This window comes from Dipodomys merriami, unplaced genomic scaffold, assembly GCF_024711535.1.
Source record: "Dipodomys merriami isolate MVZ:Mamm:240054 unplaced genomic scaffold, mDipMer1.0.p SCAF_63, whole genome shotgun sequence".
Taxonomy (NCBI): Eukaryota; Metazoa; Chordata; class Mammalia; order Rodentia; family Heteromyidae; genus Dipodomys; species Dipodomys merriami.
The window spans coordinates 1,589,861-1,608,170 of NW_027206213.1; the positions used below are offsets into that span (position 1 = coordinate 1,589,861).

The 18,310-nt window shown below is 39.3% G+C and overlaps 2 protein-coding genes across 5 annotated transcripts in view; one reads left to right on the forward strand and one right to left on the reverse strand.

Moving 5' to 3' along the window:
• Aplf (aprataxin and PNKP like factor) overlaps positions 1 to 11,430 on the reverse strand; it is a 69,829-nt gene extending 58,399 nt beyond the window's left edge. For 2 of the 3 annotated variants that reach the window (XM_070004492.1, XM_070004491.1), the window contains exons 1-2: positions 11,164 to 11,430; positions 3,891 to 3,962 (exon numbers count right to left, since the gene is read on the reverse strand). In XM_070004492.1, the coding sequence (XP_069860593.1) occupies positions 3,891 to 3,962; positions 11,164 to 11,259 (168 nt within the window). In that variant the 5' untranslated portion in view covers positions 11,260 to 11,430. Of the gene's footprint in view, positions 1 to 3,890; positions 3,963 to 5,555; positions 5,736 to 11,163 lie in introns of those variants that run through there. The other variant, XM_070004493.1, reaches the window with a different exon arrangement.
• A 241-nt stretch (positions 11,431 to 11,671) lies between these two features.
• Positions 11,672 to 18,067, forward strand: Fbxo48 (F-box protein 48). Of its 2 annotated transcripts, XM_070004495.1 has the most exons (4): positions 11,672 to 11,747; positions 12,930 to 13,023; positions 14,566 to 14,904; positions 15,388 to 18,067. In XM_070004495.1, exons 3-4 carry the CDS (start codon positions 14,602 to 14,604, stop codon positions 15,547 to 15,549), a joined length of 465 nt encoding a protein of 154 aa, XP_069860596.1. In that variant the 5' UTR covers positions 11,672 to 11,747; positions 12,930 to 13,023; positions 14,566 to 14,601; the 3' UTR covers positions 15,550 to 18,067. The 2 variants fall into 2 exon arrangements, with proteins under 2 accessions (XP_069860596.1, XP_069860595.1); XM_070004494.1 differs by lacking the exon at positions 12,930 to 13,023 and having other exon boundaries at positions 11,677 to 11,747.
• The last annotated feature ends 243 nt before the right edge of the window (positions 18,068 to 18,310 follow it).

Sequence of the window (18,310 nt, forward strand, 5' to 3'; positions counted from 1 at the left end):
TTTCTAATTTGGGGAAGGGAAGGGAAATAACAAAATGCTGAAATAAGGATACAGATTGACCCATTGTAACAATGAGATGTACAAGACACTATGTTGAAAACCAACTTTACACTTCCAGGGAGGGGATGGCGGGGGGAGAGGGGGTGCCGGGGGGGGGGGGGCTCAAGGAGTTGGGAAGCTGGGAAGGGAAGGGACGGGACGGTAGGGAAAAACAAAGGAGGAGGTAACAATGCTCAATGGGAAATGTACTCATTACCTTACTCATGTAACTGTAACCCCTCTGTACAGTATTTTTACAATAAAAAACATATAATTTTTTTCTGTTTTTCTTAACCAAGACCACTGGACACACTGAGCTAAGAAACATGAAAAATAAGTAAGTCTCAGTATGAAAAAAATAAGCCCAATTTCTTTTCTAAAATGCACTGATTCCCTGAGAGTGGATAGCTCCTATTCCACTTATTTTCTTCTAATAATTTCTTAATATAATTTAAAAATGAGAAACTGTAAGAAGAGATTCTAACCAAAGCTCTCAAACAACATAGCTTTCTAGTTTCCTGAAAGAGAAATGTTATTTTCTTCAATGAAACTCCCAGTATGAAGATCATCATTCATATTCAATCAAAAGCACCAAAATATCGAAGTGAAAGCCAGTATATTGTCCACTATTTTTAATTAGTTTTGTCATTATCTCCTTGTTAACAAAGATAAACAGATTTACTAGTTTCCTTCAAAAAATTTAAAAATTTATTGAGAGGCATATTAAATCTCAACTAGAATCAAGGTGAAATAAACCACTCCCATAATTCAAACATTTTATTGTCATCAATAACATGGGGGCTTGGGGGATTTACTTTATTGTAAAGGTACTGTACAGAGGGGTTGCAGGTATATAAGTAAGATAATGAGTACATTTCTTGCCAAACTTTGTTACCCACTCCATAGTTTTTCTCCCACTATCTCATTCCACCTGCCCCTCCTCCCCCCACCACTGGGTTTTGTAAATAAGTAATCTACAGCAATGTAGATCTTTGCTTTTGGTTTTGGTTTGTCAATAGAAGCCTATATATTGTTATATAACTACTCCCTGAACCATACAATTACCAAAATGAGAAGATAACAAACTGTGATAAAAGCACTGACAGCTACAGATACCCCACAGACTAATGAACACTGATAACATGGTCTTCTACAAAGAACATCAGTTTGTCTTCATAATGTATTTCCTTCCTGCTGATATTAGAATGAAGATTAAATTTAAATGATGCATTAAAAAAGCTAACATCATCTCAACATCTTCATGTACTAGTTCCACAAATAATGAAATGTTAAAGCATCTTAACATTGAACTCAGGGCCTAGAAGCTGTCTCTAAGCTTTTTTCTCTTTATTCTCAAGCTTAGCACTCTACCACTTGAACCACAGTTCCACTTCCAGTTTTTTTTGGTGGTTAGTTAGAGACAAGAGTTTCACAGACTTTCCTAGCTAGGTTAGCTTCAAACTACAATTCTCAGATTTCAGCCTCCTGGGTAGCTAGAATTACAGGTGTGAGCCACCCGAGCCTGGCTAAAAGTTAAAGCATTTTTAAAAGAGAAATGTTAGAAAACAAACAAAGAAATTCATCCAACTTTAAAATTCAACTTATCAAGGTACCAGTGACTCATGTCTGTAATCGTAGCTACTTTGGAAGCTGAGATCTTGAGGACTGCAGTTTGAGACCGGCTGGGCAGAAAAGTTGTCAAGACTTTCAGCCAACTTGTGCTGTACTTGGCGGGATCTAGGTTGCAGGTCAGCCCACAGAAAAGCCATGAGACTATCTCAAAAGAGGAAACTGGGCATCATAGCACCATATCTGCCATCCCAACTACAATGGGAAGCTAATTGTACACCATAAACCCTATCTCTAAATCAAGCCTGAGGTGTGAGGGCTTGAATTCAAATCCCAGTACCACCAGAAAAAAAAATGTCCTAATCATGTTCAACTATCAGTTTTAAAACTACTTGTATTTGGCACTACTGAGGTTTTGAATTCAGAGCTCCACTGTACCACTTTATCTAGGTCCCCAAACAACTTTTTTTTCTTTGTTTTTAAGATAAGGTTTCTCATTTTTGCCCAGAGCCAAGGTCAGCCTCAGACTATAATTCTCCCACTAGGCTTCTCAAATGGCTGGGATTAAGGTATATGCCACTATACCCATCCCAAGATAGAAATCATTTTTTTTAATGACTTATTCAGGGTTGAGATGAGGTCAATTCAGCTCTAGTTAAAATTTCTCCCAATACTAAAATTTAAACAATTTTAATTAATTTTAAGCAATTTTAATTTTAGATAATTTTCAAATTTAGGAACAATTCAATCAATATACGAAGATAAAAATAATTATCTATGTTCAAAGAAAGCATTAATGCCGGGCACCGGTGTCTCATGCCTGTAATCCTGGCTATTCAGGAAGCTGAGATCTGAGGATCGTGGTTCAAAGCCAGCCCCAGCAGAAAAGTCCGTGAGACTCCTATCTCCAATAAACCACTAGAAAACCAGAAGTGGCGCTGTGGCTCAAGCAGTAGAGCGCTCACTTTGAGCAGAAGAGCACAGGGTCAGCGCCCAAGCCCAGAGTTCAAGCCCCACAACCGACAAAAAAAAAAAGCATTAATAATGATACAAGATGAAATTGTACAGAAAGATTAAAATAAAAATTATTTTAGAGCCAGACGCCAGTGGCTCACAGCTGTAATCCTAGCTACTCAGAAGGCTGAGATCTGGGGATCGGGGTTCAAAGCCAGCCTGGGCAGGAAAGTCGGTGGGACTCTTATCTCCAATTAACCACCAGCAAACCAGAAATAGTGCTGTGGCTCAATTGTAGAGTGCTTGCCTTGAGTTGAAGAGCATAGGGTCAGTGCTCAGGCCCAGAGTTCAAGCCCCACAACCAACCAAAAAAAAAAAGAAAAGAAAAGAAAGACAGAGAGAAAAGAAAGAAAGAAATATTTGAAATGGTATAAATTAATGAATTTAGTTCCATAACAGTAATTTTGCTACCACACTATCTAGTGCACAATCAACAAACCCTCATGCATATACTTCATTCTCTTACACAGTAGATTCTACAGATGGCAAGAAATAACCATATAGGATTTTTCCAGAAGGTGGTTGTCCTTGCAAATCATGTTATTCAAGGAATCAAAACTCTAGCCTAAACAGAAACTTCTAAATTATAATCACTTTAAAACCTTGAAGTTGGTACATTTAATCACTCTTAATAAATATGAGTCAAATCCTCAACCTCCATTTGAGCACAGCTATGCTGAATGCTTTAAGATCATAAAGAATTTATGGTCAGACATGCCCATACCCATGGCTGGGTTGTGCACTATCGTTTTATGTTTCATTCACTCTGCTTTACTAATAAACGTTCTTGGCCTTTAAAAAATAAATAAAATAAATAAAACCTTGAAGTTGAACAAGTTCTAAACTTTAGAAATCTTCAGCTCTACACAAAGAGTTACAGAATTTGTTAAGATACACCTTTAAAACAAAACCAACTTCAGTCACTACCCTCCTCCTTCCCCTGCAAAAGTCAACCATTACATAGTTATAAGCTTTCTTGCAGAATCTTATTTGGAATATCCAGTTATGAGTAAAACCATAATGCATAGATGAACTTGCAGTCATATTTCATTAAAATTCTAACTACATAAATGTAGCTTTATCCATTGAGAAAATATATATAATTTAATACTGTAGCTCTACTTCCCAAGAATCTTCTAGCCAAGGGAAGGATATATTCTGATATGAATTCCCTATTTCTAGAACCTTAGAAGACAGGGACCTTGAATCAGACACTAGAAGGATAAGAGATTTAAAAAGTTAAAATCTATCATAACTAGCAGGCTTACCGGTTTGATTCGGAGCTGACCACCCACCACCTCAAGAATGGCATGTCTTCTAGACACCTTCTTGTCTGTTATCTACAATGGGAAAACAAAAATACAGTCACCTCCTAAACAAACAAGCCTGAACAGTAGGCACACAATTCCCTTGGCATGTTCCTGAAGTCAGTAGACTAGATATGAAGTATGTCACCCATTCAACAACTATGTAAGTTTGTTGAGTGTGGTGGCAAAGGAAAGGGGGAAGATGAATTGAAAGAGGAAGGACAGGTAAATCCAGACACTTTCTTCAATATACATATGTAAAAATGGAACTATGTAAGTTGGGGGTATGGATGTAATTGGGAAAGATGAGGAAGAACTATGCATTATACTTATAATCTGACTTGAGCTGAAACTTTGCATAACTATTTAAATTTTTAAGTAATTTTTTTGAAAACCATGTATCAATGGCAGTTCTCATTTAACAGATGAAACAACTCATTCCAAAGTCATAGATGAATAAATGGCAGAGGCAAAACAAGCATGGGCCTAACATCCCAAACCTGTCTAACACCTCTATTCATGAAAAACATTTTGTGGGATTCCTAGCAATAAACCTTATGAGAACAGGTGCATATATAATACATTGTTATAATAGCAAAGGCATTTTAAAGAAGCAGTCTGAAAAAATGTAAGGGTTATGACTGTAAGTCCGAGGTCTGGCAGGTTTTGATCAGGTAAATTTGCATTTAATCTCTGAGACCATCTCAGTAGTTATGAAAACAAAAGGAATAATAGTAAATAACAAACATTTAAAATGTAAAAGAGATTAGGATCTATTTTTTGGGGGGGGGGTTCCGGTCGTGGGGCCTGAATTCTGGGCCTGGGCGCTGTCCCTCAGCTCTTCAACTTAAGGCTAGCACTCTACCACTTGAGCCACAGTGCCACTTCCGGCTTTTTTTTTTATGCTTATGTGGTGCAGAGGAATCTAACCCAGGGCCTCAACCATGCAAGGCAAGTACTCTACCACTGAGCCACCTTGCCAGCCCAGGATCTATTTTTAAATTCTATTTGTTTCCTGTTTTGGGCCAACAATGGTCAACTTATCCTCACAATGATTCCTGCATACCCAAGTTTGAAAATTATACTCATTTTAAATGGTAAAAATGATCATCTTCTCATTTCACTGTAAAGACAATAAATTACCTCTTTTATCTGTGGCTCATACATAAGGAAAGCATTTTAAGTTCTGATTCAATTAACACCACACTTTTCTGACTCATGTCTTAGTTATCTTACTACCTAGTACTTAAAACCTGGCATTATCCACAGAAGGGCCAAACGCATGTAAAAGCACAACACTGATGCATTTGTACAACTAAATCCATTAATTCTACAAAAAATTGCACAAATAGAAAGTGTCAGAAGTCAGCATTCTTTTTTTTTTGTTTGTATCAGCGAGCAGTTCCACACAGAAAGTTTAGAAACACTAAGCATCCCAGAAGAGTGAGTGCCACAGAAATGGTCCCCAAAACCAAGGCTCATTTTATAAATATTTACTACCAAAGTAAGTTCAAGATAGCCTATTGTTAGGTTTGATGGCACCTTTAGAGAAACAAATGTAAACTAATAATCTAACTTTAAAAAAGAAGACAGAACTTTAGAGATTCCTTTAATCAAAGCACTTACCAATAACTCATTTCTTCATTGCACAGAACTTTCACTTTAACATTGAGGTTTAACATAATGAAGCCATAGCTGTTATTCATATTTTACATATTTAGACATTGGAAGCCCAGATAATTTTAATTTGGGTGGGTACCACTCCTGGTAGACTGAGCTCCAAATCTCCATGAGCAATAAACAAATGAAAACAATAATATGTGTGTGAAATGCATTACATCTACATAAAATCATTTCTAAGAGATTACAGGAAGTGAGTATCATTCTGTACTTTATGGTAAAAGAAGTTACTATTTCTAATTTGGGGGTCTCGGATTTCATTGTTCCTTCAATAACAAGTGAATTTCCTAACCAAAAGAGTAATACAGTGCCAAAGATTTTTTTTTTAATCACAGCATATGATTCCTATACGAACTCACTGTAGACTTCTTTCTTTTACTACAATAAAACTACACTGTTGCAGAAAGCAATAATGGCCTTTTCTATTTCAGTTTTCTATTTCTATTTCAATCTTTGAAGTAGGCTTCACAAACACTAAGAAGAAAAAGGTATTTTAAAATAATGTGAAAGCATAACGTGACCTCTAGTGGATATATCATTCCATTACAGTATCATTTCATGACAAACCAGGCACCGCTATAGACTAACAAAAGGTCATTTTTTCTGAGCATGGTGGTACAAAACTATAACTGCAGCATTTGAAAGGCAAAGGCAGGAAGAAAAAAAAACTAGTTTGAGGACAGCCTAGGCTACCCAGTGAAATTTTGTCTGAAAAATAAACAAATAAAAATAGTCTGATCATACCACACATATCCTCCAAAAAAGTCAAATTAATCAACAAGCAGGGAAAATAAAATTACCCATATCCCACACCAAAAGCACAAGTAAGAGACTGATGAATATCTTCATTTACATGTAAGAAGGAAAGAGAAACATCAAATCCAGCAGATCAAGCTCCTTATCCTATGCTCAAGCAGAAGTCAGAGGGCAAAGTGAGAAAAATGGGAGTTAGGCACATCTCAAGGAGGAAATACGGAAAGCATATCTCAGATACAGCATTTTCAAATTCTAAAAGGAGAGGCTTAAAATGTGTGACACTAAGCATAACAAGTTCAGAAAAGGTACCATGTGGAAAGGAGGAATATGTCTAATTCCACAGATCTTGAATGGATAAACCATGACTCATACCTATCATCCTAACTTTAAAAATAGGAAGCTGAGGACTGAAAATCCCCATTCAGAGCCTGCCTAGTAGACAAATCAGAGACACTCTTATCTCCAATTAACCAGCTTAAAGCTGGCAGTAGAAGCATGGTTCAAGGGGTTGAAAAACAGCTGTAAGTGAAAAAAACTGAACAAAACCAGAAAACTCAAGTTCAAGCCCCAGTTATAGAAAAAAAATACAAAAACCCAGAAACTCAAACAAAATATACAAAAAAAAGCAAATTATCAGAGAAAGAAGCCCAAATTTCCAGTATATGAAGGTATTTGAGAAAATACCATATTCGGGTTGAACAGTAAACAGAAGGGAAGACATCTGGAGGCATTGTTGAGAGAGGGAGAGAGAAAGGGAGAAGAAAAGAGGAGGAGAGAGGGAGAGAGAGAGGAGGAAAGAAACAAGAGAGTGCAAGAAAGAATAAGAAAGGGTGTAAGGGAAGAAGTTCATAACGCTGTCTCAACCAATGTCTGGAAGTGGTGGCATGTGCCAGTTATCCCAGCTACAGGGGAAGCACAATGGCTGGGGGCAGAGTCCCATGACTCTCATCTCCAGTGATTTGGGGAAGTACATGTAGGAGATCTGCAGCCCATGATAGCCCAGACCCAGGCAAGACTCTGAAAGTCAAGACTATAAAAATAATCGAGGCAAAAAGGGCTAGAAGCATAGCTCAAGTGGTAAAGCATTTATGTAATAAGTGCCATGAAGGTCCTGAATTTAAACTCTAGTATTGGGGGAAAAAAAAGGCAGGAGGTCATGGAAAGAAATGAGCCATCAAACTATATAAAGACATAAAGGAACCCTAAATGCATATAACTAAGTAAAAACTGAAAAACTTCACCCTATGTGATATCAATATGACATCTTGAAGAAAGGCAGCACTACAGAAATAATTATTAGTTTAGGGAAGGAAGGGAAGGATAAATAAGCAAAGGCACAGAGGGATTTTAAGGCACTGGTATTTCTCTATGTGACACAGAAATAATGGAGACATACACATTGGTCGGAATCAACTGACCACAAGGAACACCCACATAAACTGTACCTTTAGGGAACAATGTGTCCTTGAAAATCCATCAATGAAATGTGGCTGAGAGTGGAGAAGACCTTCGTGTGTGGGGGAGGGAGCACCATAAGGAAACTGTACATTCTACTCAATTTTGCCGAGCCTGAAAGTACTGAGTCTATTTGTTGATGAGTATAAAAAAGAAGAAATTCTTACAAAGGCTCAATAGGATAGTTGTCACAATGTGACTGCCTTAGAAAGTTAGTGAGCATTTACCCCAATTAGCCAATATGCTCTTTAAATAATACATTCAATTAGCCAAAAGGGCCCTTGTCTCCAAAAATTTTGCCCACTTCTCAGGAGCCCAAATTCTACCTGCCCTAATTCTTCAGAGTCCACTATCAATCTGTAATACAAAGAATAGCTGAAAATAATGAAAAAGTCAATCATGTTTATAAAACACAAGCCAAAAGATAAACCTCTGCATTGATGAACAGGTTCTTCATTTTGTCTTGTTTTTAGCATGAGAACTAGAGCTTGAAGTCAGGGGACCTGGTACTCTCAAGTTGTTTTTTTCACTCAAGACTGGTGCTCTCAAGTGACATCCCTCTGCCCCAATTCTATCAATTTTTTGGGGGGGGGTCTGGTCGTGGGGCCTGAACTCTGGGCCTGGGCGCTGTCCCTCAGCTCTTCAGCTCAAGGCTAGTGCTCTACCTCTTGAGCCACAGCGCCATTTCCAGCTTTTTTCTTTTTGCTTATGTGGTGCTGAGGAATCGAACCCAGGGCCTCATGCATGCAAGGCAAGCACTCTACCACTGAGCCACCTTCCCAGCCCCCCAATTCTATAATTAGCAAATTGGTTATCTTTTTTAAAGGTAAAGATGAAAGGTGGGAAAAGAGGACTTCTTGTCTGGTTCACCAATGTGTATATAGGGCAACACATTCGGATTTGAATGTGAACTGAAGAATTCACAGACAATTAAAAACATTAACAAGGCTTTACTGCATCCATCAAATAGAAACCATCCTTAGGAATAGGAACCTATCCTTAGAGTGAACCTATCAGCAGTATCTACTTGGAAACAAGACAGACAGAAAGAAAACTTGACTTCTGATTTGGAATCCTTTACTTTAATCACTAAACACCACTCAGGTTAAGCTAAAGAGATAAAATGGCTCATTTGATGGGTACCTTCACATCAAGATTAGATAGGAGCCTGAAAGTCTAATGTTAAACCTTTTCTGTTTTCTACCAAGGATGTCTGTCACTCAAAACCTCTCCTCTCAGCTGACCTTCTCTGACAGCGTAAATCCTTATCCATGCCTGATGCAACCCAACAAACACTGCCAGGGTAAGCTTTGCTTTACATGAAACACCAGTGTGTCTAGAACTTACTAAGGACTCAGGTCCTGATCCAAAGGCACCAAGGGGCATTCACTGTTCTCAGAAGCAAGGACACCAATGTTTTTGTAAAGCAAAATTCTCCTTTTGTAATGTAAATAATGGAAGCCTAAATAAAGCTTCCATTTCACTTAATTTTACATCTTTGCATATTTTAATTTGATTTCCTAAAAGCAGAATATATCTGTAAATGAAAATATTTTTAATCCTCAGTCCTTTCACCTATCATAATGGTTTTCAAAACTCTCATTACAATGAAGCCCATTAGGGGCTGGAAAGGTGGCTCAGTGGTAGAGTGCTTGCCTTGCATGCATGAGGCCCTGGGTTCAATTCCTCAGCACCACATAAGCAGAAAAATCCGGAAGTGGCTCTGTGGCTCAAGTGGTAGAGTGCTAGCCTTGAGCTGAAGAGCTGAGGGACAGCGCCCAGGCCCAGAGTTCAGGCCTCATGACCCACGAGAAAAAAAAAAAAAAAGCCCATTAGTTGGAATAATTAAATACCAAAACAAAAAAACAAAACAAAAACAGACTGGTGTTCCATCACTTGAACAACCCATCAAGTTCTGGCTTTGGGCTAGTTAACTGAAGGTAGGAGTCTTGGATTTGTCCCCAAGACAATACTCAAAGCTCAGTCTCCAAAAGAGGTAAACTGACTTTTTACAGACATATGCCTACTCAATGAAGTACACAGTAATTGATATTTTAATCTTAGCATTTAAAAGGAGAGTGGAAAAGTCCCAGAAAGCTCATTTAGTTGGTTTTCTTTTTTTCTTCTGTAGGGTAACAAACTAGGGACATAGTAACAAAATATTACCTAAATATTTAACTACTCACTTGGGAGAGGGGGGGTAGTGAGGAGGAATAAACAGCATGTAAGCTTGTTTCTCAACAACCTTACTACATAAACATGTATTTTTGCACACACACACACGTGTACACACACACGACCACCGCCACAAAACAAGCTTAAACAATCTCACTCCTTTTCCTGATCTCACAAAGACCACCAAGGCTAATATCAATGGTTCCACTCTGGCGCTGCAAGTTAACCAGGATAATAATATATACTTCTTACTCCCTCATATTAACTAACACACATGTTTCTCCCTTCCCAGGGAAACTTCCACAGGTTAGGATCCATACCTTGCTATGTATGGTCCTCTCTTCCAGGTATGTACCACAGTGCTAAAATCTGCAGTTTCATGCACAAAGTGGATACAAGAAAAGTTTAATTGGGAGTGCGGGGGAGAAGGATCACAGGTGTACTTAAGAGAATTTGCGACTTGCAGACTAACTCCTAATTGGAGTTAGTTGGAAAATAAGAGTAGTGGCAATATACATTCTAGAGGTTAAGTATCACCTTTAAATAAATGGTTTGTAGTGCAATTCTCATCTGAACAATAAGGAACATGAGGGGGGTTTTGAAAGGATATATATGTACATACATACATAGGTGTGTATCTAGAGTTGTTTTTTATACCTAGTAATATATTTATATTTTATATGTATTAGTAACATTGCCTGGAACACTATGACTACTAGGAGTTTGGTATTAAAATTATACCCCCAAAAAAGGCTATTACAATAAAAGTCCACCCAGACCTACAGAGTAGGCCAGAGTTTAGGAGAAATTAATTTAGAGGAGATTAACCTTAAGGCTGACAAGCCCACTCTTAGGTATTTGGGGCTTTGTAAGGCAGACACAGTATCTTTAGCCCTGCAGGAGCCACTGGCCCGGGGAAACTCGTTTACAATCTGCATTGAAACTCTGGGTTCCTGGGTGCCTACAGCGCGGGCCTGGCTCGGCCCCAGCGCGCTCGTCGCCAGCTCCTGGCGGGACTGACCACACAGTCCGAGTCTTTGGAGGAATGTCCGCCAGGTGACCGCAGGGGACGGCGCTGTCCGCATCCTCCGCACCGCAGACAGGCAGGGCAGGCCGGCGGAGGCCCCCGCCCCGCACTCCGGGTCCGCCGAGCCCTTCCCGCACTTACTCCCAGCAGCGGCCCGCGGCCGATCACCGTCTCCCCGGGCCCCAGGGCCACCCGGGGGCCGCCGTCCAGCGGCTGCAGCTCGAAGCCCCGGGACATGCGGGCGAGGATTAAGCACCCAGGCGCGGAGACAGCGCCGGCAGCTGCTTCCGCCTTCCACACACGCACGCCAGGCCAGCCCCGGGCCGAGGGAAAACCTGGAAGCTGGCGCTGGCGGGAACGCAAAGACTACGCTGGGCCCACGCAGGTTAGGGATTCCCGCCCGACACGGGCGCCCCCCTGTCAATCAGCACCCGAAGTCCGGCTGCGCTCCACCGCCCCCCGCCCTATCTTGCTCACCTGCCCTCCCACCCGGGTCTAGAGGATGCCGGGCTTTGTAGTCCTCCTGCCGCCTTCCTTTCCTGAGCTTAAAAAAAAATGCCTTGATAAAACTACTAATCCCAGAAGGCACTGCGCGCGCCACTTGGCTCACGGGCGAAGTCTGGCCAGCAGGGTGGGGCTAGAGTGGGCGGGAGGAGGAGGACCATGGAGAGGAATTCGAGTCCCAGAGATCTTGCCTCGCCGGGGGAAGAAGCCACCGCCGCGGGGTAGGTAGGAGGGTCTTCCCTCTTGGCAGTCCTGGGCCTGCCTTTCTTGGGGAGGGGGGGGGGGCGGGGGGCTCGCATGCCCGGCGCGAGCGCAGCCTTCTTTCCGCGGACCGGAGCCGCCTGGGCAGCCACGGTGACAGCTGTCTTGTTTCCCGTCCGTGTCAGGTGTGCTTGGGACTCAGGCGGCAGAGCCCACCCTGACACACCTGGGGGCCACACCTGGTGGAGGGTCCCCCACCCCCACACACACACCGTTCTGGCCTGGCCCAGCAGTGCCCGGCCCTCTGCCCACTCTGGTCCGCTGACACCCGAGACCAGCTCTGAGGTTATAGAGGGCTGGCGCGGCGGGGCTGGCTTACGAGGAGTCCAACACCTAGAAAGAAAGATGTCTAGTGCGGGGTCTCTGGGTCTGTTGTTGTGTTTAGAGACCTGGCCAAGGAACCCTTCGTCGGGGGACTATCTGGGACGTCGAAGGGGAACGGTGTGGCGGGCGGCAGAGGGGAGGGGGCGGGGAGGAGGTTAAGAAGGGAGGTGAATATGATCAACGTCCATCATCGACGTGTGTGAAAACGGCATCATGAAACCTATTAAAACTTGAATAAAGGAAAGAAAAGAAACACCTTCCCCTGCCTCCTGTGGAATCGTGGAAAGTGTGTTATTCACCAGCTTCGATCCTGGGAGAAATAGCAAGGCACTAACATTCTCCCAATGAGAGAGAGAGACAGAGAGACAGAGAGACCGAGAGAGGAGACAGAGAGAGGAGACAGAGAGAGAGAGGAGGGAGGGAGGGAGAGAGGGAGGGAGGGAGAGAGGGAGGGAGGGAGAGAGGGAGGGAGGGAGAGAGGGAGGGAGAGAGGGAAGGAGGGAGAGAGGAGAGAGAGAGGAGAGAGAGAGGGAGAGAGAGGAGAGAGAGAAAGGAGAGAGAGAAGAGAGAGAGGGAGAGAGAGGGAGAGAGAGAGGGAGAGAGAGAGGAGAGAGGAGAGAGAGGAGAGAGGGAGAGAGAGAGAGAGAGAGAGAGAGAGAGAGAGAGAGAGAGAGAGAGAGAGAGAGAGAGAGAGAGAGGATGGCTTGGCTTTGATTCATTTGAATCATGAAGGAGAGAACCTGTATGGCAGAAACTTGCTCTTGACTCATGCTCTTGTTTTTATTACTTTGCTTTCTTACTTCCCCAAACCTCTACAGGAAGTCCTCTTTTGAACACAAACATTTTAGTTCTCACTAAACTAATTTGGATCTTAAACAACCTAATCACTGGAAGTCACCACGGTCTTGGCAGGTACAGACACATATATCTGGGCTCTTTGTAGACAGAGAAATGTTACTAGTTGTTAAATATATATTTAATATATAAATATATATTAATATGTCAATAATGAATAGATAGTTAATTTATATATAAATATTACACAATCTTTTATATTAATTGCACAATATATATTAATAACAAATATATAAATAAATACATATATAACATATAAATATATACTATATATTTAACACCTCCTATTAGAACTCAACACCCCCCTTTATGAAAGAAAGTGTAATAAACTGGTTTAAAGTAAATACAAATTATCCTTATATGCAGTAATAGTTAAAGGTGGTTATATACCCAACCTTGCTTTCAGAAGCTTGCCACATTCTAAGTAATTTAGTTGTATCTAAGCTTTAAATCCTTAGTTACCTTTGGAACTGAATAATATACACTGTTTATAGTTGTTACTCCTTGCTGATCTCTGTTATCAATAGTTCAGCATTAACTATATATGTAGGGTAACTTCACTAATCTTAGAACTAAGTTGAGTATTTAAGACTGTGTCTTTGATGGAAGGTTCCATCTTTCTCTTGCTCTTCTCTATTTCAGATAGATTTGTGTCACAATTGAGCACCTACAAATTAGGTGCAAGGAGGTAAACAATGTTTACATAAATAGTACATGAAGAACTTAATGGCAAGGCATTGTTTCTCTCAGGCAACAAGTATTTAGGAGTTTGATAGAACTTTTCATAAATGCTGACATAAATGTTTCAGTGAGTTCTTCCAGTAGTGACTGTATCTAAGGCCAATAAATATGGTCCAAAAAGGACATCAATCTAGCTATTGCGAGGCTGAGTTCAAACTCCAGTACCAAAAACAGGACTGTTGACCTTCTCCTTTAGATGATAGCATTTAATTTTATTGTATTACAAGGAAAAGCATTTTCATGGTATTGCATACAGTGTTTTAATGAAAAAAATGCACTTTTTTCCAGAAGCATTTGAGAGAACATCTCCATTCAAAGAGCTGACCCCCTCTGTGGACACAAAGAGTTCCCAACCTAGAGCTACACTATCCAACCTGAGACCCTTGAGACCATGTGGTTAATGCTACTTAAAATGGGACTAATCTAAAATAATATGTGCTCTAAGTGTAAAACACACAGGACCTTAGAGGGTTAATATGAGGGAAAATATAAAGTGCTCATTAATTATTTGTTGTAAAATAAGTAAGCAACTCCGATGTATGAAGAATCATTTCCCTTTTTATAGAATGTTCTCTGGTTTAAAAAAAAATGCTAAGACATTTAAAAGGAGGATAACTAACAGGTTGAGAGATTTCCATGTATAATTCAGATATGATGCTTCAAGTTTTATAGCTCTCTTTGTCAGTCTTCACAAGAACACACAAGAGACAGGCAGCTTTGGTCCTATTTCACAGATTAAGAGGTTGAATTAAGAAAGTTACCATTTTTTAAAATAATACCCCAAAAATATCTGACTCAGAGAACAGTTAGAGTCTGAATTAGACTGAATGAGTCTCTATGTTTCAACTTTGCCTTTAGATTACATATGAAGACACTTTATTGAAACACCAAGTCATGAAGAAAACTTCCAAGAGGAGTAATGATTTGATAGTTTCTGATACCCAATTAAACTCTGTGGATTCTGAGAAGGATAAAAACAAGAGTCAAATAAACTTTGATCAGCTTCCTCTAGAAGTCACTTTAAAAATTTTCAGTCAACTGGACATTCAAAGTTTGTGCAGAGCTTCTGTAACTTGCAGGGAATGGAATGATACAATACAAAGTAGTGATTCTATATGGAAGCCTCACTGCTTGTCTTTAAGGACTGTGTGTCAGCGAGAAATAGATGATGATCTACAAAGTGGTTACTCCTGGAGGGTAAGTTTCACCGTGGCAGTCTACCATGTTTCTGACAGTGTTTTGGTATTGGGTTTGAAACAACACCAACTTCTGCTTGGAAAAGTTAGAATTTCATATGCAGAACATCACAGAATGTGTTGAGCACATTAAGGAATGACTTAAAATTGAGTTACTGTTTTTTTTATCCTGCTAAACACAGCTTCTACACTATTTCCCATTAATCATATGACATTTTTTTAAGCCAGAAGGAAAGGCTACTTCTTCTCACTCAACCTAATCCAAAGTCTTCAATCTACACACACACACACACACACATACACACACACACACACACACACACACACACACACACACACACACACACACCACAAGTTTACAGTTTACTAACATATGTGTATAGTATTGTAAGTACTTAATTATTTTCTCAGCCTGTGAGTTGGCTGCTCTTCATTTGAACAAACTTACCAACCAACTACCTTGATCATGGTTTACCCCTTTTAGGTAACACTGCTGAGAAATTACCAGAAGAGTAAAGTGAAACATGAATGGCTAAGTGGCAGATACAGCAACATATCCTCTTCCTTTAGTCTACCAGAGACAATCATGTACCCAATGGACGCAGACACATGGGGGGAAATTCTAGAAGCAGAGCTGGAAAGATAAGTGAAAATATTACACAGTCTAAAACTAAAATGACTCATAAGCTGCAAAAGATGGTTTTTATTTGTTCATATTTTTTCCAACTTCAAATTTTTAAACATTTAAAAGAGAACAAAGAAAACGCCATTATAAAAGGAAAGATTTGTTTCTATTTTGCACTTCAGTAAAAAAAATTCTAGTTTTACTGTACTGAGAAATCATGAAATGTTTATCTTAGAAACAATATGCTAATGGAATGATTTCAAAATGTATTACTTTATATATTTGTGTTAGTATATGGCATTACTTTAAATGGCAACATTTAACATTTTCTGGTTAATGAAAATTCAAACACTTAAAATTGACTTTAATAAGAAATCATACTTAGACTTATGAGAGAACTAAGTGAAAATAATAGCCATGTGTTTATTTAAACAAAAAGTAAATGTCCATTTCTACAATTCAATGTTTTCCATTTCAGTGGAATCAAACTGGATTTTCACATAGTAAAACTATTGTTAAGTGTTATAACTATGACTTTTTAGAAATTAATCTGATTTTAGAGTTAAAGCTCATCAGATTAAAATGTCCACTTCTTCCCTACAAACCTGACACTAGAGTATGGAAACTGCCATACAATGTGTTTATCTCAGGGGGACTTTCTGACATCTTCAGAGCATCATCCAGTGAAGTCTTCATAGACATCAAAACAAAGGGCTTTTCTTTATTTATTTCTCCACACTTAAAAGAAAAAGAAATTATTCTAGAGAACCCTTAACACTTGACTTTGTTAAAGTTGATGACTCTCTGGGTATCTAAAAGAGTTTTTCCAGAGAACTGAAAGCTTTTATTTATTTCATAAAAACAGATGAATCTATCCTCTACCAGACTGTTCATTCTGAATCTGGTCAACACCATAGTAAAAAGTATCTATAAAATATTTTAGTTAGGATGGGGTTTTCTTCCTACAATATGTGCTGTAGCACAAAACATGAGTCCAAGCAAGACATATTTAACAAGCAAGTATCAGAAAGATGTCCTCTGTCTACAAATTCCCTTTGCTGGATCAAACAAACAATGATTCTTACCTACTATCTTCTTAGAATTGGAAGAAAACTTGAAAAGTCCAGTAGTTCATTTCCCCTACCTTACTGAGTCGCCATAAGAATTTCACAATCTAAAGGGATAAGCAGTGACCATTTTGTACTTTCTCCATGTCCAATCAAGAAACAGTTCTTACTGATTTTATTACCTAATATCAAAAAGTAATCCAATCCATCTCTGTCTTTATCTGTGCTACATTACTGAATTCTGACCCTTATGTTGAGGTTATGATTAACTACAGTAACTTGTCAACAGTATAATCTTTCTTTCTTTACCTTTTTTTTTTTTTTTTTTGTCAGTTGTGGGTCTTGAAATCTGGGCTTGGGCGCTGTCCCTCAGCTCTTCAGCTCAAGGATAGCATTCTACCACTTGAGCCATAGCACCACTTCTGGTTTTCTGGTGGTTAATTGGAGATAAGAGTCTCACAGACTTTCCTGCCTGGGCTGGCTTTGAACCGTGATCCTCAGATCTCAGTCTCCTGAGTTGTTAGGACTACAGGCATGAGCCACTGGCACGCAAACTAACAAGTCCCCTAACTTAAACTCCTAAATTAATTCAAGTAGAAATCAAAGCCAGTAAGTTTATTTTTCTTTCTGTTATTATCATTGTTATCGAGTAATTGTACAAAGAGGTGACAATTCCTTAAGTCAGGTGATTAGTACAGTGCTTCTTGGTCAGTGTCACCACTTCCTTCCTTCTTCCCCATTGCCCCTTCTCATCCTTACCCTCAAATTACATAAATGTACATGGAATGTAATAACTACCTTTGCCAATAAGGTTTATTTTATTCTATTTTTATTGTCAAGGTGATGTAGGAGGGGTTTGCCAGTAAGGTTTTCAATGGTGTTGTCTTGTCTACATGTATGCCTCTTCTCTCACACCTGCCCCATCCTGTAACTTCCAGTTCCATGCACATTCGCTCACACCTCAGCCTTGAAACAGGTTGTTTGATATACCTGAAATGTTCTTCCCCCTCCCCAACAGTGACTCTTCTTAGCAAAACCTTTTTCAAAACTCAGCATCTTGGCCTGGAAACCATTCCTAACATGACCATTCTGAATTAAATAGCCCTTTTTATGATTCCCAAACTTCTTTGTTTATGGAACTCTCAAAGCTTATGTACTGTGGTGAAGTATCTGCAGTATTTGTCTTCTATCCCTTCAGACTGTGAAATTATTAATGGCAAGGACCATTTTTTAAATTTATTTTTGTGTTCATAAACCTAGTACTTAGTAGATGTTCCATAATGATTCATTAAATTATTTTTATTATTTATATTTTAATCATAGTCAGAATGGATAATTAAATTTACATGATTGCAAATAAAATATAGTAACAGATTCACTGTATGTTAATAGATAAGATTTATTAAATGTAATGTGTATTTATTAAGATATGTGAGATGTTTGATCTTAATGCTAATATCTGTGCAATTGTCATAGTTTTCTTTTAAAGATATAAGCATAAAATAGGAAAGTAGATGTATTTTGTTATATATTGAAATAAATTCTTGAAAATCAATTCAGTCTCAAAAATAACATTATTTTACATTATTGATTCACCCCCAGTCAGAATTATTATGTTTGCAAGTTAGGGGAATAAACTGTAGTTTGTTTTTTTGTACTATTATGTTAAAATGATTCTTTCTATAACATAAGCTATGACCACAGTCTAAGGAAGA